The following is a 20747-nucleotide window of genomic DNA, read 5'->3' as shown; positions in this document are numbered from 1 at the left end:
ACTAAAGAAAAATTAATGTAGAAAATTTATTTCAACATTAATTTTTTTAATTTGCTGTTTTAATATCGCAACGACTTTAATCAATAATAAATGTTGTTAATCAAGACTGAAAAGAGAGGGAACACGACAATAAACCTCTAGGAGCCGGTTGTTCCAACTTCCTGGCAGACTTACTTGTCAGGTAATCATATGTCTATCTTTATCTACTTGGAAAGAAAGATGAAGATAGACATATGATTACCTGACAGGTAAAACTGCCAGGAAGTTGTAACAACCGGCCCTAGGTGAATCTAAAAGCATTCGCTTGTGACACTCCATCCTAAAAGCTACAATGACATTGTAAACTTAACAAAATTGTAGCTAACAATCGACAAAAAAGTACTGACATTACATTAAGCAAAATGCTATTCTTTTACATGTACAGTATTTTATAAATAAATCGTCCTCAGTTACCATAACCTAGTCTTCAACTTGAGAGTTAATTTGCATTAATAAAAACAGCTCTTAAAGCTGATGGTTCCAACTTCTTGGTAATTTTTACCAAACACGTTATATCATATATAAATCTTTATCTTCCACTCTAAATAAATATAGAGAAATATGTTCATTTAATGAGCTTATCGACAACTTAAGACAATCGACTTTAATAAAGGCGTATTACCTGTCGGATAAAATTACCTAAAGTTGAAACATTTGGCCCTGATGCTTTTTAACAGCGTTATCTTTTATATCTCTCAGAGTGACTCACACAAATGTACACGTCACTGGGAATTAAAATTGAAATCTGCATTTGTCACGCTATTATGCTGCGAACAATCTCAACCGTAAAAAGAAACCCAGGCACGAGCATCGTCTGCGTGACAAATTCCAATATACAATGTCGCTAATCTGGAAGAATCGGAATATAGAGGTTATGATATTTCACATTATTCGAGCAAGCACTGCCGGTTCCTTTTCATCGTTCTCGCGACGTTCTGCGACAACTAGACTATAATTGTAAAAGAACTCGCGACGTACAATTACAACAAATATAAATCTGAACGTCCAACTGAATGAGCAACTCGGCAAGTTGGGGCGCCCGACGCTCGCCGGAACGGAACCTAACCTCACTTTTTGCGTCGTCAGGCGACGCGGGGCAGCTTGGAAACGAAGCTAGTTTATTCAAACGCGTTTAAACAACACCTCACGCGATTAATCGCGTTTCAAATTGTCCTCCGTCGTGGAAATAAACGACGCCGAGATTTCAGAAGAGAGCCCCTCGTCCCCCTTCCCCGCGTGCGCGCACGCACGCATCGCGACACGAGGACGGACATTTAGAGCGATTGCTTACCGTTCGATGAGGATCTCCGCGTTCAATCGCTGCTTCTCGGTACAGTCAGCAAGGCAGCGAGCAAGTTGTTGGAAAATCCAGTAACGACGCCGATAGGACCGACAGGTAGACTGGGGCGTTTGCCGGATACCGGAAGTACTGTTGTCAGCCGCTCGACTCCCGGCACTCTCGGCGGCGGCGACAGCTTGAAACTGCCGATTGCAATTGCGGTTACCGCACTGCGCGCGCAAGTTGATGATCCGCAGCCTGACTTCACTTCGCGGTCGAGGTCCACAGCACGCACACTTATTTGAATCACTTTGTATATTACAGACATACGGAAAGAAGCTGTGGGGCTCTAGTTCGAGGATTACACCCTGCCCGGCTGATCATAGCTAGCTTTCACGACTATTACAATATGCAATTCAATACGTGTGTCTGCATTACGTACGTACACTCAACGTCAGAAATGGCATTCGTGGTGCTACGACGGCGGCTAGCGTACGTGATCTTGGCGTGATGTGCGTCGAATCTCACACGAAGCACACGCGTAGATGTGTTACGGAGCACCGGTCACAAAGGACTGAGGGAGAACTACACTCCCCCCCCCGTACTCGGCGGCCGAGAGTGGGGGAAGTCACGTACTCCAGCCGCTCGTTGCAGCAAATGCCATATCTGCTTTTTAATGTACATAAGTATGTACGTACATACAATAATTGAAAGTTCCACTTTATTTTTAAAAAATTCGTATGTTAGCAGGTGTCTTACAGTTTAAACCCTACTGTGCTTGTATAACCACATAAATAATGAAAATGGAAAAATGATGGATGGAGAAAAAATGTCTAATAAACACTTCAAAGTCTAAAATATATTTCGTCAACTGCAGGTCGTGGCAAATGTAGATAAAATTGCAAACGCAATTAGAAAGTAAGCTCAAATTTGCGTAAATCCGATCTCCAAAACACAGATAACTTACATAAAAAACTGCAAAGAGAGAAGTAATTGTGAAAGACAGGATCAATAGTTGCTCATCATTAATATTTATTAAATAGATACGTTTACCATTGCATATTCGTACAAAGCTGCAGTTTAGCGATCAATTTTTATCCCTTCAGACTTTTCGCGTAGCTCTGTCTAGCTTATTCTGCGTATCATTAATTGTTAAAAGAAGTTTTATTGTTTCACGGTACATGAAAGTATTTACTTCAACTAAATTTATTTATGATAATCGATGGTTCTACGTCTCATTTCAGGGTGTCTCCAGACTCAAGTGATGGCTTAAGACAATCTTACTCCGCCAGATCCAGGGCATTCGCCTTTGCTTTTCACAGCCAGTTCTGAGAGATAAACGTTTAAAGTGATTAATATAAATAAGAGGCTTTAATATGGTATGACATTGATAGAAATAATTAACATAATTAATACACTGCTTCTATATACTTACTTGTACCCATTTCACAGTTCTGAACATCCAGAGCGCACGGCGAACCGAAAGTCCTCGGTTTGAAGCTCGAATCGGCAGGATCGTGAACGCAAACAGGATCATAATCGGTTCCGCAATCTCGCGCGCAGTCCTTCTTACTTTTCTTTGTTTCCTTAGCCACTTTGATGGCATCTTTTACATCTTTCGACGCAGTCGCTGTTTCCTTGATTGTTTTGTCAAACGCTTCTTTGTTGAACTCCTTTGTATCCATAGTGGCGTTACTTAATAACTGAGTGTCATTGCCAGGGAAAGCGTAAGTTTCCTCGCATAATGTAAACATGCCGAGGAACGCGAAGGCTAGAAAAGATCAAGAAAATTTAACAGATATACTTGACATTTTTCTAATCAGACGTTTCTTTCATAAAATAGAATAAATATTACCTAAATTACAATTACAATCGGCAAATTATAAATTATTTTAAAATTTCGATAATCGAAATAATCAAAGAGAAATATTAATAAAATGTAATTGTAAATAATTAATGTAAATTTTGAAAGCCTTTCTATTAGCGAGTTTAGACGGCATATTACATAAATCCATTGATGGTAATTTAAACTCTCGTTGGGACGGCTGCGTGGCCTTAATACGCGTCTTTATTGAATGATTGCCACTTTATTGAAATCAAGGTTTATTTTAAATCGAGATCAGTTTGCTCCTTGCGGCGATTGCGATGTTTCTTTGCTCAAGGCCGTTTACGCCCACACCTATTTTAAAGATATATCACCTTTTGCGGTGAAAAGTCTTGGAAAATCTCAAATATGTACTCTCTATCACGCGAATAACGCATAGTCGCTATTATAATTTTTCATGAATAATTATTCAAGTAAGAAACGATTTGTATACGTAATTTTACGATGTATTGTTAATCGAGAGCGAAACTGAATTTTAAATTGATACAATTTTATTGTCTCTATTAAAATAATATCAAAATAAGATTTGATAAAATCCAAACATGCAATCAACTGATAATAATATAAAATATATATACAAAAATCTTTTTTAACATATATGAACAAAAATAACAATTTGACTTAGTAAATTAGATTAAATTTAAACTTGTTTAACTCAAAATGGTTGGGTAGATTTTGTATTTAGATTTACTGATGAAGGATATACTCAGTTAATTGCAAAAATAATCGATTTGGGCTCTATAAAAGCTTGAACAATGTTGTTTTCATACCAACTATAATCGCTATCTCCATTGTTTCGAATGATCAGTGTCGGTCCAGTTGATGGAAGTCAATGAAAATCGGTAGTCTGACACGAATAACGAATGGTTATCACAAGAGAACTGACATATCGTGTCACCATGCTACCGGTTTATAAACCGAGTATGATGATTAAACTTATCCCCACCTGAGAGAGAGATTGAGAGTAATACATATCTCACACGATGCACTTTATTCGGTGCTTGGTTTTAATATTTAATATTCGCTCACTGAACAAATGCAGATTATAAGAAATAATTAATCACTTACTCAAATTACTGAAGGAACAGAACATTGTGAGCTTTACATGAATTTGTTAATTAAAATTTTAAATAACATAATATTTGCAACGCGAATTAAAATAGCCAATTTGTTATTCCGGATTAATTAAATATTATATCTGACATCATGTATTTATTTTTAAAGCAAAAATCGCTGTTTTACGATTATTAAAATTACATATAACGCTACATATTTGACGTACAAAAAAGGTAGCTAACTATTAAAATAATTTAATTTTCGAGCACATTTTGTTACTTAGCACGCAATGGCACTGAATAATCATAGTATTATAGCGCTGTGAAAGATCATCTCTAATCTTCTCTAACCACGTCGTTTCAACGTTAACGTCGATTACGAGATAGATTTGACAGCGCTTTATGCAGCATTCTTTTTTTTTATAAAAGTACATATTTCCGATTTAAATCTACGCTTGAATATCTAGAGCAGGAATACGACGTTTCGTAATGTTGATAAAGAGATCTCTTATAAATAAGTGAATAAATATATAAATAAATAGTTACAAAAGTAAAGAAAATTATGATAATACGACGAAGCTCGATGGTGTAAAGTTCTCACTGCTCTCTCCGTTCTGTAAACTGCCTTTCTTCCTCTACGTAACTCTTGAATAAATTTAAATAACCCTGCCAAGATTCGTGGAACGTAAACGCTTGCGTGAAGCGACATGTAAGTGTCGTACATTTCTCCGTCGAATTTAAGCGAACGCTATTTTGCTCTTTGTATTTTTCAACAGAGCTTTTTACTACGTCTTCGAGGTTGTTTAACGTTTGTAAACTAGCATAGGCTGAAAAATATAAAGCACTATTAACAAAGTAGTATTGTAATATAATATTAAAAAAAAAACCTAAATTAGCACTTTTATTAAAACCGTTTAAAAAGATAGTTATCATAAGGCTTCTGTGAAATTGAAAGTCCAAGGATTTAATCTGAGAACTTACGTGATGAAAAATTACGTTCCTCCTCCTCCTCGTCGTCGTCTTTATTAGAAACTTTTTTTTTAATAATTTCGAGTTTAGGTATAAAAAGCAACAAGCAGATTACTGCGATAAATTTCACGATCATCTTGAAGATCACCAGCTTCAATATGATCTTTGCGATGGTGAATGCGTTTAATTTGAGAGCGAGCGGCAACCCTAAATCGATACTCGGCAAAAGAGAAATGTGAGCTACGTCCGAAAGCGAGTAAGGCGCGCCGTACACCGGAGTTGGGACTGCCGGTTGTATGGAAGGGCCATATCCTGTGAAAAGACGTAAGGTGACAAATCCAGTGATGTAAGAAAGCTAAATACGATTAAAACTAAATGGAAATATTTTTGCCAAAGATAATATTATATCTATTAATTAAAGACATGTTGATTAGACAATATATCCGCAAAATCTGTCAAATTATTTTAAACGTGCAATAAATTAAAAAAATGTTAATGTAATATACATTAAAGTAAATCAAGAACTTTATTAATATAGTTATTTATTGATAACTTGTTTTACCGTGGGAAGATGGATAGCTTCCAGGTGATTCGAACGAGATTTGAGGATAATAAGGTGCACCATCGTTTGGCGGTCCATATGAATTCTGTGGTGGACCATAAGAATTCTTCGGCGGGCCATAATGCTCGTTGTAATCCAATGGCCTAAAAGATTGTGAGTAGGAATCACTGAGCGAAGGAGCGTTGGGCCTACCGTAAGATATTCGTGGGCTCTTCGGCGCGTATATCGAATCAGGCGAATCGTATTCATTGCCCGGCTTGTAAATAGGACCCTGCCCCTCTCTCCTGTTTGCCTTTGTCTTTAAGTCCGCCTGTACGACTCCTTCTCGTGGATCATCGCTGGTACGCGAGTGCATTAGTGCTTGGAGATAACTATCCCTTTTCCAAGCGGTTTTTGAGCTCTTGCTGGTCCAAGATTTACGGCCTGAGTCGAAGTAAGAGTCGCGAGAGTCTACCTCTTTCGAGATGGGCCTTTGAGAAATAGCATTTTCCTCGGAAGACCCGCGATTAACAATTGAGAGGGACACGGGAGGCACACTTTTCGTTGCGGCAACGATTGATGCTTTGGTCGACATCGGGGGACCCAGAATTAAATCTTTCCCTAGAGTAATTGATGCTTCGGAGTCTTTGGCCTCTATCTTCAGAGTTGATGCACCTGGGGTATTTTGAAAACTCGAAGGCACAGTTTCATGAGATGAGACCAAGGTGAAGTAGAGCAAGCAAATCTTTAGAATCCATCCGGATTGTTGACTCCATCCTTGATAATGAGACATTTTGGCAACCATATATCTGCAAAGAAGTATTTTAAATAACGTTCACAAATTGTCTCTACTTAATCTAATTCATCAAGCTTTTATATCGATTTTAATTAAACAAAAAAAGATAGGGATTGAGAGAGAGAGAAGGTCAAGTAGTACAAACAAGCAGTATGACACGAAATGCCTTCTCGATGAACACAGAAGGTCCCTCTTGAATACAAAATGCAGGCAAATGCCCCGCATACAAAACGCCTAGCGGTCTTTGCCCCTTTTTAGTAGAATCATTTCAACAATGACCTTAATTCATAGGTATAAAAAAACTATCGTTTACAATTTTATAATAAACTTTCATTATTCAGTCTACTATTGTTATTACCGCATTATTCGCTATCTAAATTTATTAGTGTTTTTACTTATAAAATAAACATGAAATTAAGTTCTGGCAAAAAATGCCAGTAAATATTTAAGCTTACATTTAATAACTTTTACATCAAAATATATTCATGATACCTGTTGAAAGAATTAAATAAATTACAAAATCGAATATACATACGTTGATTATTTTTATCTTAAAATAAAGTTCCGCTTTTGATGTCTATAAATTCCTGGTTGCTCTCTAAGATTTTCGTGACTGTTCTTTATAAATTTGTCCACTTGGGAGATATTTACTCGAGTATTAAACACAAAGAACTTCTGCAGAACTCAGTCCAACGAATGACGAGCTCACGAAATATTCCTGCAGACAGCGAGGCACTCAAGTCGATCAACGTTCGTGAATAAAAAATCGTCATGTTGGCTTCGTCTATATATGCCGTTCGCATTCGGAAGGGGCACGAGATTCACATTATTAGGTTACTATTTCACCGTGCCCCGTCAACTCTCCCAGTGCACCATCGATCGATCGTCATTTGTTCACTGCAAAACGTCCACAAAATTACTTAAGTATGTATATAAAAAAAAAAAAAAAAAAAAAAAAAGAGAGAGAAAAGGTGAATATTTGTTACAACGTAAAAGTTACAACCTCAATAAAAAATTGTTTACCTTGTCAGACATCTTTTCCTACAACTTTAAACATTGATTTTACACATTTTGATAAGAAAATTAAATTCTAATGTTACCAAGAATAAATAAAAATTATTAAACTAATAGTATTATTGCTGCAAGATTAAAAATGGGAGGGGTTTAGGACGGGACGATACCTGGTGCACGCAGTGCAAAACAAATGTCGCCAATCAGATCGCATCGTTAGGTAGATCCGATTGGTGGTGTTTTACATCGTGTGCATCTAGGTATACGCTCGTCAAAGGCGTGGTAATTGTTATGTATTGAACGATGCAAGTATAACGGTCTCGCCATTTTTCAAACCTCCCACAATACTTTGATCCGATGACACACTTCGGTTGAAATTCTTTTGGTGATTCTGTTATCTTCCGGAGAGGTATATGTATATGCAAATGCCACGTCCGAGGTAAGTTTCGACCATCGACTACGCACATTCGTACGCATTTTGACAATCAAGGATGCAGATATTATATTAATTATACAGAAATTATATTAATTATGAACTTTAATTGTACAAATGTAGGTTTTTTTATTTGTTGCTTTTTATTCACGCCAAAGCTCGGGTTAATCCCTCCCTTATGTCATTCTATTTGTTGTTTAATAAATGCTGAAAAAAGATTGTGTTTGTACAGTGATTCGTCAAATACAGTCTGGACACCCCCAGATCGATATACTGGCCTAGCTGGGTTTCTCAGCAACCAAACATGATGTTTGCACGTGCAAGATTTAGTTGTCAAGTAAAAGTATTATCAGGACCAATATGGCATAAAGATACTCTGAGCATCTCGTCAGATTGGAACGTAAAACAAAATGAATATTTCAACAACCGAAACAAGGTACGTTTTAATGCCTTGGGAAAAGAATTATATTTTTTTTTTTTTTTTTTCTTATAATTTGCATCTTGCGCAGATGGTTGAAGTTTGGAAAATCTCACGACTTCGTCTTTGTGGGGAAAGAAACCATTGCAACGGCTTCTGGCATTTACGTGAGCTTTCTGGATCTGAATACGAGAGAAAGACGCATCGAACGATTCGACAATAAAGAAAGAGGCGATGGTGCGTCGTGTTTGGCTGGCCATCCGGTACATGTAAAACAATAATTTATATTTATTTAAATATGCCATATTGCATAGGTATTTATTTTCTAAGTTTATCCTAAATTTTGTCAGACGGTTTCCATGTTTTCCATTGTCGAGAGAAGATTTAATCCCAAAATATTAATATTCATGTATCCGACGCTACAAAGCGTCTCGAAGTGTACACTGCCGGAAAGGGTCAATGGCTATCTGTCCTGTTCTTTTGCTGGCACAGAGTATCTCGCGAGCCTAACTAGTTTTCCTGATTTCCGACTAATTGTGTGGCTTTGGAAAACTGGTGAACGTGTCGCTATGATTGATACAAAGATAGACAATCTTGTTCAACAAATTCAGTAAGATTTTTAAGTAGTAAAATTTAAAAAATAACCTTGTTTTTATAATCAAAAGATTAAATTAATTTAATTATTTGGTTACGCCAGATGTTCGCCGAATCCTCCACATTTGATTTCGCAATATGGAGCCGACGATAAAACACTTTCGTTCTATCAGGTACGCACGTGCTCGAAAATTGTTAGTATACATCGCGTGAGTGCTCCAATTTTGGGTCATGGAATTGTGTCTTCGTCGTGGACACCGGAAGGAAATCTCTTTATATCGGATGAGTTCGGCAGCGTATGGCTGGTAGCAATCGAAGCTAATAAGTTGTACTCTGTAGTGAAACCAAAAATATTAGAGCGTCAAAAAAATAAAACGATTGTTATCACTCATAAGAATGGAGTGATAGTAGTGAATACCAATAAGGAAATCACAGTGGGTATTTACGAGTTCTTTTTTATTACAAGTAAAATTCTTTAAACAAGAAACGTTTAAATTTATTATATGACGTTACTTTTCTTTAATTTAATTTTTATTTTCTAATATTTTATAATTAATAATATTGCAGTTTTACAAACAAACATCTGCACATTGGAACGTGACGTGGAAATTCATGTGGTCGATTTCGACTTTCTATTCTATACAAGTAGGGAAACAACACTCCTTCAAAGATGGAATTTTGCTTTATTCTAAGAGTGGAGAAATTTTCGAAATCTGTACGCAACATGACAACATTCCTCACATAGAAGTTATTTATACGGATGAGATTGAATACAAAGCATTATTTTCTATATCTCAGCGCACAGATCACGTCGCGACTGTAGACCGGTTAGATCGTCTTTGCATTTTCGAGTTACTGACCGGTAAATTGACATCGAGATTATCTCTAAAACATCATGGGGAAGGTAATATCCAAAAATTTAAACAGTAATTTCTACTTAAAACCTGTTATACACTTTTTTTTAATTAACATACTTATAACTTATTAGTTTTTTACTTCTTAATATAAAAAAAGAATATATTTTATAAAATAATTTACTAATATATGATTAATTAGAATTATTATTATTATTACAGTTACTGGCGTAGATTCACACCCTACTTTACCAATATCTGCATTGTGTAGTGTCACTGGTAATTGTATTTTAATCGACATCACGAAAGTTTCATCGCCTAAAATTTTTAACTGTTTTCATCTTTATGGAGACATTTTAGATAAAATAAAATTTTCGCGTTATGGTAAATATTTAGGAATTGGTAATTCTCGAACTGGCATGATATTTATTATTGGCAAACGAATTAAACAGCAGCATGTAGACGTTCTAGGATTCATAAAAGTTGCTGGATGTGTAAGTTTATATAAAAATACACATGCAAGCATAAATTTATTGTATTATTGTAGAAAAATTGAATTAAAAATAATTTAATTTTTTTTTGTAGATCACTAATTTTTTAATATACGAAAAATCCGACAATTGTTTTGAAATCTTAGTTTTAGCAACATTTAATTCTTCTACAACTTCAATCAGTGGTAACAAAGTGATAATGTACACTTGCGAGATCTCAATAGAATTCTGCACGCGTATCGTTTGCGTGATAGATTTATCAAGACCTTTCAAAGCGCTTTATCACGGATGTAAGCCTTTAGATATATTAGGTGTGCCCTCTTTGTCTAAACAATTACATCAAATAGAAATACAGGTAAATCAAATTATACGATTGCTTTATAAGCATAGATTATATAAAAGAGAAAGAAAAAAAGAATATATTTGTATTTTACGATTATAAGGTTACATTTATATTATATTTAGAATTGTGGTAGAAAATTTACTTTTATTTAAGTTCTGAAAAGAAATTTATTATTCGTTTTTTGCAGAATAACTTTCAAGATATCGTCCTGAAAGACGCATTATTTTCCATGCATCAGCTGAGGAATATCGGGATATATGTAACAGACTCTCGAGTCATAACGTATGGATACGATGGCTTGATCATAGTCAGAGATAACACGGAACTTCGCAAAGTGGCCGCAATTTTGATGCCACATCATCGCAGTCAAGGGGGTATAAAACTCGCGATTTCTTCTCGTTTTGGAGAAACAATCGTTTCTCTTGGCAAGAATGGCGATCTTGTTGCCAATCGAATTCGGTAATTTTACCTCATTTATTTTTTAAACGTCCATATCAATCATTACATGTGCTATAACAGTAAGTGCAAATTAATTGTACAATAGCTTACCGGAGGGAAAAACAAATTTAGCAGAAGTTTCGAGTGTGCAAATAACGATTAAAAATTTTATCTCTGATCCAAACAAACTGTACGACCAAGAAAAAGAAACCTGGCTGGATAGTATAATCGCTACTAGACTGAAAGTCGAACACGACGAGGTTGTTCTTCTGCGGACTTGTATCATGAACGATCTTGAAAAACTTAAAACGCAAGTAATGTCTTTGACAATTAAATTCTTTTTTGAGATAAAAATCTAAGTTTTCCAATAGATACGTCAACTTCTTGATACAAACGAGAGCAAGTCATCGGATGCCCGTTTGCCGATCTCGGCTTTTGATTTAGATCGCGAATTCCGACAACGAAAAATAAAAGAGGCTCAACTCGAACGAGATAAATTGTATCAAAGTCTCGAAGAGGATTGTATTCAACGGGATCAGACGACGTCGAATCTACGTGAGATATTCTGGGAGCCGTTAAAAGTAAAACCATGTGCTCTTAGATCAATTGGTGACGATACAATCGTTCGAAATTATCCTCTCGTCGCATCAACTCGAAAAATAAACGACTTTAAAATATGGAACAGACTTTCTTCAGACCCTGACGAATTTTTATATAGGTAATTATTTTTGTCTGCATAATTTTTCTGTCATATGTATATGTTTTATATTAAAAATAACAATTTTTCTAGCTATGAAGTATATAACAAATCACTAAATGAACAAGATTATTCAAGACGAGGATCTACTGTAATTTCCGATGCAAGATCTTCAACAACTAACAATACCGAGAGTAAAATGCACCAAATGGCTAAAAGATGGTACACAATTACAGATGAAGACGAAAAATTATGCATATCGGGTGTCACAACACATAAATGGATTAAGGATGAAAGTATAACTTCAACGCATCAGCTATTGATTCCTCATGACAGCAATCTTGAAGATATTCTGCAGAAAGATATTATTATTGAAAACAGAGAACGTAAATTAAAGGTGACACTTGCTATTTGTAATATAATTACATAACTCAATACAAAAATGATTAATTATACTCAATTATTAATTTATTATTTTTTATTCAATATATGCTGTAAAAAAAATGTATTTTAATTATTTTTTTTTTTTTATATAGATGCATTTCAATAATGTCTTTGAAGAGATAAAATGCGCAAAGGAATGTGTATTAAAATGTGCAAACGAGCGCATTGGCAGGCTTCGGTATTGTGCATCTCAATTAAAGGCAATGTTCGGGATAGAATCCGTTCTTGAGCCAATTAAGATTCCGTCTTGGAATGTCGAAGAAATACCTGATTACGTAATTATCGTGAAAGATGACCAAGTATTTGAGAAGCATTTCGGACAAGGAATATTAAAAATAATTGAAGATCTAGAAGAAAATAAAAACGGAGATACCAATAAATTTTATGAAACAGCCCTTGAAAAAATGATGGATGGGGTGTTAGAACTTACGTAAGTCTATCAAAATTTGAAAAATTATTTAATAAAAGATACTACATAAATTTTATGCGTTTTACAATATAAACGGAAATATATTTAAGGTGGGAAGATGAGGTAAAGAAAGAAATACCTGTGCCCGATTGCCTAATTACGAAGAATCCTTCGAAATACACCAACGAGGACATCGTAACTATCGAATCATATAATTGTAAAGTACAGGCGTTGCAAAGAGAACGAGAGAAATATAAGGCAACCCTGCAGGCTAATATTGTAGAAACGAGAGGTCAGTCAAAACGTTACTAAATAAACTACGTCCTGCTGTTATTTTATTCAGATATACTATGTAAAATATGGTTTAAGACGCCCTGCAAAAAGACATTGCCGTGTTCAACGACAAGTTGAAGGATCTGGAGTTGAAAAAAATACAGATTGAATGCGCAATTCTTCAAGAAAGATTCACGAGAATACGAGCGATCCGGAGGCATCGAACCATGATCGACGGCAAGCAAGAAATCTCCCGTCTCACCGACGAGGAGATAGCACCAGCAATGCAAGAGGCACGCAAGCTTACGGAAGAGTACAATTCGTTGGAGGTGATCGTATCAGAGTTGAAACTTCGATATGACGGTCTCTGCAAGACAGAGAAACGGCAGGAGGCCAAATTTCGCGGAGAATTCGTGGAGTTAAAGCAGCCGATAGTGGAACACTTGTTCAAGCATTACAAGAAGCGACCCAGAGTCGGTCGACTGACCACTACGTCTGTCACGTACCTGATGGAGGTGGCGAGATGCGTCGCGAGCAACGAGAAGTCGGACGTCTTACCGTCCGAATGCCTGGACTTTCTCAAAGGCATAGATGGCCTGGACTCGATGCCCCGATCCCTACCGTCGCAAATTAATCCCGATTACTGGCGAGCAATGTGTAAATTGAGGAGAACAAAGATCGAGATGGAAATAAAGGTAACTTAATCATTAAAATATAATTCTGTAATGATAATTATATTATATACTACGCAAACTAATTGAAGAATTAACATAAAAATTTTCTTTTTGTCTTGTAATGATTATTTTAATTGACTATAATAAAAAAAAGAAACAATCACATTACTAAAAACAGCTGATGACATCAAAGGTAATGTGTTGTGCGGTGGAAATGGCCGAGGCGGAACAGACGGTGTCATTTTATCAAAAAGCGATACAGTCGGCTGATAATGTCGTAGCGTGCAAAAAAGTTAACTTGGATGACACGGAGAAATCCACGGTGCAACTCGCACAGGAAATAAAAGTTCAACTTGTCTTGAAAATGGGCCAAATCGAGGTGCCATTGCGAGGTTGTCCCTCCGATTACGCGAGCGTTGTTCTCGTGACGGACAAGGAGCTTTTACGGGTCAACGATTGTATTGTCGAAACCGGGAAACGCAAGCTGACAACGATGCATAAATCCATGCACTTGCGGAAAGTTGTGTCGCAACACGAATGGCAGCATACCTGCGCGAAAATGATATTAGAGGATTTGCAGCGGAACTTGAAAGACGTTCGAGAATTTAAGGTGTAAAAACTGCTGTTTTTCTCATATTATTTAAAAATAAAACTAAAATTTCTTCCTTTAAAAAATGTATTATTGCAAAGAGTTACGTTGTCTTTCTCGTAATTGTAGATCACGAGAAACGTGCTTGAATTTCTAAGCAGTTATCCTTGCAGGGCAAGTCTAGAAAGAGATTACGAAAAAATGCAATCCAATCAGCACGTATTTCGAAACGTAAGTACGATCTCTTATTACTCCAATCATTCGTAGATAATTTATAAAACAAAATCTGTTTTTCAGAAATTTCGTAAATTATTGGATGTAGAACGAGCGCGTCTGAAAGAAATAAAATTATCGATGGCCAGGTGGAGAAAAAAGAACAATAAGATATTACAGGAGATCAAAATGAAGACGTCGGACGTCGAAGAGCGTCGCAGGGTGTTATTCGACGATCCGCGTCGCAAGAAAGACGAGGAGTCTCGAAAAATGAGACTCGCGGCAATCGCGAGACGTACTAGACTCGTTATGAAAGCAGAGCACAATTATGAGCAGCTGTTAATCTTGCACGCTCACCTCGAGGTTTTAAAGCTGCGCACATATCCGACCTTGCAATTTAAAACCGCATGAGACTCGTGCGACGAGGAAAAAGATCTGGCGCAGAGAAGCCACAATGGCTGTGGTAATATAGACTTAATTTTTTCAACCATTATTTTATGAAAACTGTCCTTTTTTTTCTGTTGAGTAACAAACTTATTTTAATTATACATTCACAGAGAAATATCTAAACAGAGAGTACACCGAGTGTTGCATATGTTGGATGAATCTTTAATCAGTTGAACTGCTGAATTGCAAATTTATGTAGATTCATGTGCAATATGTATGATGATGCATGGTGATAGTTTTAAATTACATTTGATACTTATTATTTTGATCTCGATCTTGCGAAAAATCATATGCAATACAAGAAATTTATTGGTACCGAGAAACAAATAAGGAAAATGGTATTTCGGAATCTGAATATTTCTTAACAGTATACGGTATTACGTTAAATATAACCAACATAAGTTTAAAATAAAACGATTAGAATAAATTATGCTTAATAATCAATTGCTAACGTTATTAAATATTCTTTTCATTATAAAAACTTGAAAATAACTGTACATTAATTCGATTTAAATCTCTCGACATTTTTATCTTTAATAAATAAAACTGTTTTACTATACTATCATCAACTATAATGAAATTTACTTATTATATAATGTAATTCCATATCCCCGGTAAATAAACAACTAATGCTTTCGTAGCGATAAACGTATTTTTTTTTAGATTATTCTCCGCGAACAACAGTAAGTGCTTCGCGATATTTTAATAATATGTCTAGATTGTAGGTCAGAGATTACACACTTATCGCTGTTTTAGGTCAAGAAAACAGGCGTGAACTTTACGTGGCCAATTATTTAGCATGTGATTTGTCAGGAAAAGTGATGGAAAAAGAAAGAGGGATCATGAAGTTAACGCAACGGGGGATTTACCGTCCGAGACTTTCCTCGTATTGACGAAGATCCACGCGGTTGTAACTTAGCGATGTGTATAACGTAACTACGTGCGTCGTATGTTCGAGAAGCGATCGAAACCAAGGATACAAATTCGACAGACAAAGTAGAGGACACAGTTTAAGCTTGAAACGAAGAAGGCAAACGGAAACCGGATCCCTGGAGAAAAATCGCTTCAAGGTTTTTCCCGACGATAAGGGAAGAAGAGCCCATCCTGGAAAGTTACTGAGAATTAAGTTAACGACCGCGCCGAACCAGGTTCGATCAAAGATATTCAGCGATATTTATCTCTTAGTATTTTTCACAAACAGGGTGATATTTCACATCGAAAACCGGAATAATTTTTTTCCTCTATTCAAAGTTAATTAAATACCGCGATTAATCGGCGATCTCTTTCTATCTCTATTTATCTCTCAAAATCAAACGTTTCTAAACCTGCTAATAATTAAATTAAAAAGTTATTATCTTTACTAATTGTTTGCGATTACAGAAATTATTATAGCATATTTTAACACCTTTTTTTTAATTAAATAAAGCCTTACGTAAAAGAAAATATAAGTTATTAAAATAAATACGATTAAATATTTATTAATATTAAATTAAAGTGCTAAGAAATAAATAACTTATTTCTTTTTATATGTATAAAGCTTTCCAAAGCTTTAAAAAATGTATTTTACATTTTGGCAATTTTTGCAGCATTGGGAAAGTGTGAGATAAAAACCTGTCTTCCTCCAAAAGGTAACGTGCGAAGAAGCTGAAAAGTACAATACCATCGTCGCAGGAGAGGCGAGGAATCGAATAGATAATGAACGACGTCATTACGCGAAACGAACGGAGAAAGAGTGACGGCGGTGACCGTCGGACGATCATGATACGTCCGCAGAGAGGAGGAAAAAGAGCGAAACTCCTTACCCCTACTTCTTTTCCGAGCTAAAGTACGAGGAAGAAAAAGACGCATCTATATAAGGACGTACGTAGACCGTCGCACCGGACGGTTTGGACAAGTTGTCGCCAACCTCACCATCTATCTGCTGCCTCATCTGGATTCTGCTTTATCTGCTCGATAACGTTACTTCTTTCAGGGAAAATCGCGTTATCGCCAATCTAATCTGTAGGGTGCCCCCTAATCAAGATGCTATACAGATTCATGGTGCTTGCAGTCGTCGCGGTGGCGGCTGTATCCGCCACGAGTCCACCACGTGTGTGTAAGTATCTTATTTGCAGTTGACTGATCAATAAAAATACGTCAGAAATACTAGAGCCGATCATTTGGCAAGGAATATATTACCAACTCGTTTCTTTTTCAAATATACTTGTAAATTTAAAGACTGTAAGTAGTTAAAACCTCAGAAATCATAAAAGCTTCGAAACGGCGTTTAATAAAAAAATTGATTGGTAATTTAATTACTCACGAAACATTGTTCAGTCATAATGTGCATCCCGGAGAAGTATGCGAAGGAATGCGAAGAGATGATGAAAGATTCGGCGAACAAAAGCTTTCCGATAGCCTGCATTTCTGGACGTGACCGATATGACTGCATCGAAAGGGTCGGCAAGAAGGAAGCAGACATCGTTGCTGTAGACCCAGAAGACATGTACCTCGCGGCGAAAAATAAACTAGCTGAAAAAGCCGGATACAGCATCGTCGAGCAGGTTACGTATATTTAACAATTCTTTGAAAGTAAATGTTAAACAAATAGAATCTGTATAATAACGTTTCTTAAAAGTGATAGAATTATTTCAAATTAATCGAAGAATCTACTTGTCAAATATTATATGAATTATTGTATTAATATATATTTTTTTTATCTATTTATTAGATTAGGACAAAAGAAGAGCCTGACGCAGCGTATCGTTACGAGGCGGTAGCTGTAGTCCACAAGGATCTAAATATTAACAACGTCCAAGATCTGAAAGGTCTTAAATCCTGTCACACCGGCGTAGGTCGTAACGTCGGCTACAAAATTCCCATCACGAAACTCTTCGCGATGGGTGTGCTACCTGACATCAACAACCCGGAATATTCCGCTCGCGAGAATGAGCTTCGTGCTCTAAGCACAATCTTCGACAAAGGCTGCCTGGTAGGCAAATGGTCACCCGATCCTGCCATCAATCAGAGGCTCAGTAAGTGGCAGTAATCTTTGAAATTTACGACGATTGTGTCACATAGGTGAACAGGCTAGCAAACAATATCATTAGCTGTAAAATAATGCGATAAATCAATTCGCTTCTTTTAAGACCCCAAGTAATTTTCTACTTTACATGTGTACAAATTCAAATTACAATTGCGCGAGCTAAAGTGAGCGCGTCAAACTGCGAAGCGAGTGCGGGACTTACGTGGAAAGCAATACATTAAGTAGAAAGTATAATTACGTTGCGTAAATGGAGAGAGACTCACACCCTTGGGTTAACTTTTCTCTTTTACAAATGGAGAAATAATTTAAGTATACATATTAGCACCGGGCGTTGTTCTTGGTGGATTTTTAATCAATAATTATTTTTATTTTAACGAAATTTTATCCGCATTTAGAATTACTTTCCTTTTTCTTCGTTTTTCAGAGGAAACTTACAGCAACATGTGCGCTCTTTGTGAGAAACCGAACGTATGCGATTATCCAGACAAATATTCCGGATATGAGGGAGCCCTACGGTGTCTAGCTCATAACGGTGGTGATATCGCCTGGACAAAAGTAATCTACGTGAAGCGTTTCTTCGGCCTGCCCGTTGGAGTTACCCCAGCAGCACCGACATCCGAGAACCCGACTAACTTCTGTTACCTTTGCCCGGACGGCAGCAAAGTGCCTATTGACGCAAACACGAAACCGTGCACGTGGGCCGCTCGACCTTGGCAGGGGTACATGACCAACGGCGCAGATACTAACAACGCGGAAGCTATCCAAAGAGTGTGTGATCTGTTTGACAAGTAATTTAAAAAAAAATTATAATCGGAGAAATGTCTTTTTTTTTTACAATGTTATATTACATTGTAGAGGAAAGATTATGATCTAACTTTCAACGCCGGTTTTCAGGAATTGACACAATTGAGTCAACTAGGCGAAAACAAGAAAGCAGATTGGTGGGAGAATCTTCTGCTACTCGGTGAGAAAACTTTGGCTGTCGCTGCCCAGCCAGTATCGCCGGAAGAGCATTTGAAAAGCGCGAAATACATGGACGTGATCGAGAGGAATTCCGGAGCGCCAGAAAGAGATGCTCGCTGGTGCGTTTGGGATGAATCTGCGCTGATCAAGTGTCAAAGCCTCGCTAGAGCTGCGTTTTCCAGGTATAATTACACCCGGATATGTATGCTTCGATCACTTGATTAATTTAAAGACAAATTTTATGAAACTAAGTAAAAATATAAAGGAGTTTTATTAAATATTTACGTGTTAATTTATATAGAGACGCCAGACCGAGATTCGATTGTATATTAGAAAAAGACGAGGCTGCTTGCTTAAAGGCTGTCAGGGACAACGGAGCAGACATCACAGTGATCGATGGCGGATCGGTGAAACGTGCGATTAATGATTACAATGTAAAACCGATCGTCGTTGAAACCTATGGTAAAGGATCAACGGAAAAAAACGAACAACCCGCTATCGCAGTCGTTAAAAGTGGCTCCTCCATAAATGGATTTAGTATGTAGCTAAAAAAATAGAAATATAACTTAAGTAATTAAAGAAAATTTACAGAAGAAATAGTTTTATGTACATCAGAAAAAACGTATGTAATTTCTGTTATATGCAATTGCCAATATTATATTCTGCAGCTGATCTAAAAGGCAAGCCGTCTTGTCACAGTGGCTACGTGGATAACTTTGCTGGCTATTACGCACCATTTCGCATACTCAAGCTCATCGGGCTTATCAACGACTCTAGCGAGATAAATGACTTTTTTTCTGAATCCTGTGCACCTGGCGCACCTCTCGACTCAAAGTCCTGTCAATTGTGTGTCGGCAATATTAAGATCGATGACGATCAGGCAAAGCAAGCAACGAAATGTAAACCTACGAACGCTGAATATTACAACGGCGGAAAAGGAGCACTTAGGTAACGTTGTATTACTTTGTGTACACATATTTTCAACACGTAATTGAGTGATTTACGGCCGACGGCGTTTTGCCGGTTCACTTACATGTGTATCTTCCGGTTAGCTTTGGTTATTTTCCATTTTTCTTTCTTTCTTTCTTTCTTTCTTTCGTGGCAGTATTCTGGATTATTAAAAAAAATATTTAACTGCATTTTATTTCAGATGTTTGAAAGATGGTAAAGGAGACGTTGCGTTCTTACCTTTGACAGCCTTGCAGCAACTCGGTAAATATAACTGTTAAACAAAATACATATACATATAATTACACTTAGGTTATTTTACTCACGTTACACATTGTATTTTAGATAACGATGACGGTGCTGGAAAACGCGAAGATTACGTCTTAATCTGTTCGCATGGCCGGGCACCCATAAATAATTGGGAACGTTGTCATTTAGGATTGGAACCACCAAGAGTAATCGTTAGCTCAGCAGGGAAAGGTCCAAACGCTCTCGAAGAATTAAAGCATGGTATTCTGGCTGCAAGCACCTTGTACTCCGAGAATCCGGATCTGTTACGTCTCTTCGGCTCTTGGGGCGATAAGCCCAATGTATTATTCAAGGTAATATATAATTATTTTTTATTTAATTCAAGAAATTGATATACTGCTTTTCTTTACAACACGTTTCTTTATATTTGTGATAATTTTTTATGTGAAAAGTAAATATTGCATAATATTGCCTTCAGGATGACGTAAAGGAACTGATATCCATCGACAGTACATGGGATAAAAACACATGGGATACTTGGGCAAATATTCAACAGGAGACAAACTACCGTAATAAATAAAAATTGGCGATCGAAAATTAAACCCTACTTATAATAATACTTATACAAATAAAAAGAAATAAAACTTTTTAAAGATAAAAATTTTAATAA

The 20747-nt window shown here is 36.5% G+C and overlaps 5 protein-coding genes across 13 annotated transcripts in view; 2 read left to right on the top strand and 3 right to left on the bottom strand.

Moving 5' to 3' along the window:
• The window catches only part of Capt (adenylyl cyclase-associated protein 1), a 43567-nt gene extending 42003 nt beyond the window's left edge, over nucleotides 1-1564 (bottom strand). The window contains exon 1 of the mRNA XM_070660387.1: nucleotides 1331-1564. The gene's annotated coding sequence lies outside the window, so the exon portion shown is untranslated. The remainder of the gene's footprint in view (nucleotides 1-1330) is intronic.
• A 769-nt stretch (nucleotides 1565-2333) lies between these two features.
• LOC139104734 (uncharacterized) lies at nucleotides 2334-4118 on the bottom strand. The gene is made up of 3 exons (XM_070660408.1): nucleotides 3974-4118; nucleotides 2754-3089; nucleotides 2334-2646 (listed from the first exon to the last, which is right to left on the bottom strand). The coding sequence occupies exons 1-3, from the start codon at nucleotides 3993-3995 to the stop codon at nucleotides 2588-2590; spliced, it is 417 nt and encodes a 138-aa protein (XP_070516509.1). The 5' UTR covers nucleotides 3996-4118; the 3' UTR covers nucleotides 2334-2587.
• On the bottom strand, nucleotides 4049-7745 carry LOC139104729 (uncharacterized). 2 transcript variants are annotated; one of them, XR_011546078.1, is made up of 6 exons: nucleotides 7588-7745; nucleotides 7100-7461; nucleotides 5790-6577; nucleotides 5240-5539; nucleotides 4805-5085; nucleotides 4049-4149 (listed from the first exon to the last, which is right to left on the bottom strand). XR_011546078.1 is itself a non-coding variant. In XM_070660401.1 (5 exons), exons 3-5 carry the CDS (start codon nucleotides 6571-6573, stop codon nucleotides 4856-4858), a joined length of 1314 nt encoding a protein of 437 aa, XP_070516502.1. In that variant the 5' UTR covers nucleotides 6574-6577; nucleotides 7100-7461; nucleotides 7588-7745; the 3' UTR covers nucleotides 4178-4855. The 2 variants fall into 2 exon arrangements, 1 of the variants encoding a protein (XP_070516502.1); XM_070660401.1 differs by lacking the exon at nucleotides 4049-4149 and having other exon boundaries at nucleotides 4178-5085.
• Nucleotides 7746-7845: 100 nt separating this feature from the next.
• LOC139104718 (cilia- and flagella-associated protein 43) lies at nucleotides 7846-16616 on the top strand. 8 transcript variants are annotated; one of them, XM_070660376.1, is made up of 21 exons: nucleotides 7848-8014; nucleotides 8241-8444; nucleotides 8518-8689; nucleotides 8777-9036; nucleotides 9124-9454; nucleotides 9588-9924; nucleotides 10097-10368; nucleotides 10460-10720; nucleotides 10896-11167; nucleotides 11253-11460; nucleotides 11518-11864; nucleotides 11937-12240; nucleotides 12380-12717; nucleotides 12807-12988; nucleotides 13066-13664; nucleotides 13822-14253; nucleotides 14362-14463; nucleotides 14530-14908; nucleotides 15003-15575; nucleotides 15649-16040; nucleotides 16479-16616. In XM_070660376.1, exons 2-18 carry the CDS (start codon nucleotides 8419-8421, stop codon nucleotides 14854-14856), a joined length of 4770 nt encoding a protein of 1589 aa, XP_070516477.1. In that variant the 5' UTR covers nucleotides 7848-8014; nucleotides 8241-8418; the 3' UTR covers nucleotides 14857-14908; nucleotides 15003-15575; nucleotides 15649-16040; nucleotides 16479-16616. The 8 variants fall into 8 exon arrangements, with proteins under 8 accessions (XP_070516483.1, XP_070516477.1, XP_070516480.1 ...); XM_070660379.1 differs by having other exon boundaries at nucleotides 13837-14253; nucleotides 15003-16040; XM_070660377.1 differs by lacking the exon at nucleotides 15003-15575.
• A 159-nt stretch (nucleotides 16617-16775) lies between these two features.
• LOC139104723 (transferrin 1) lies at nucleotides 16776-20738 on the top strand. The gene is made up of 10 exons (XM_070660392.1): nucleotides 16776-16987; nucleotides 17209-17435; nucleotides 17603-17906; nucleotides 18342-18685; nucleotides 18812-19062; nucleotides 19182-19417; nucleotides 19549-19828; nucleotides 20031-20092; nucleotides 20174-20430; nucleotides 20556-20738. Exons 1-10 carry the CDS (start codon nucleotides 16915-16917, stop codon nucleotides 20655-20657), a joined length of 2136 nt encoding a protein of 711 aa, XP_070516493.1. The 5' UTR covers nucleotides 16776-16914; the 3' UTR covers nucleotides 20658-20738.
• The last annotated feature ends 9 nt before the right edge of the window (nucleotides 20739-20747 follow it).

The sequence above is a fragment of the Cardiocondyla obscurior genome, linkage group LG08 (assembly GCF_019399895.1).
Source record: "Cardiocondyla obscurior isolate alpha-2009 linkage group LG08, Cobs3.1, whole genome shotgun sequence".
In the NCBI taxonomy this organism is placed as follows: domain Eukaryota; kingdom Metazoa; phylum Arthropoda; class Insecta; order Hymenoptera; family Formicidae; genus Cardiocondyla; species Cardiocondyla obscurior.
The sequence above is the reverse complement of the archived record's forward strand: the minus strand, read 5'-3'. Positions and strand labels throughout refer to the sequence as shown.

Coding starts and splice junctions, on each gene's coding strand:
- LOC139104729 (XM_070660401.1), bottom strand. CDS start 6,573: ATGGTTGCCAAAATGTCTCATTATCAAGGATGGAGTCAACAATCCGGA. Junction 5,540..5,789: donor AAGCTATCCATCTTCCCACG/GTAAAACAAGTT, acceptor GTCTTTTCACAG/GATATGGCCCTTCCATACAA. Junction 5,086..5,239: donor GGAACGTAATTTTTCATCAC/GTAAGTTCTCAG, acceptor TATATTTTTCAG/CCTATGCTAGTTTACAAACG.
- LOC139104734 (XM_070660408.1), bottom strand. CDS start 3,995: ATGGAGATAGCGATTATAGTTG. Junction 3,090..3,973: donor GGAGATAGCGATTATAGTTG/GTATGAAAACAA, acceptor GATCTTTTCTAG/CCTTCGCGTTCCTCGGCATG. Junction 2,647..2,753: donor GAACTGTGAAATGGGTACAA/GTAAGTATATAG, acceptor TTTATCTCTCAG/AACTGGCTGTGAAAAGCAAA.
- LOC139104723 (XM_070660392.1), top strand. CDS start 16,915: ATGCTATACAGATTCATGGTGCTTGCAGTCGTCGCGGTGGCGGCTGTA. Junction 17,907..18,341: donor TGCCATCAATCAGAGGCTCA/GTAAGTGGCAGT, acceptor TTCGTTTTTCAG/AGGAAACTTACAGCAACATG. Junction 20,431..20,555: donor AGCCCAATGTATTATTCAAG/GTAATATATAAT, acceptor TATTGCCTTCAG/GATGACGTAAAGGAACTGAT.
- LOC139104718 (XM_070660377.1), top strand. CDS start 8,419: ATGAATATTTCAACAACCGAAACAAG. Junction 12,241..12,379: donor ACAGAGAACGTAAATTAAAG/GTGACACTTGCT, acceptor TTTTTTATATAG/ATGCATTTCAATAATGTCTT. Junction 13,665..13,821: donor AGATCGAGATGGAAATAAAG/GTAACTTAATCA, acceptor TACTAAAAACAG/CTGATGACATCAAAGGTAAT.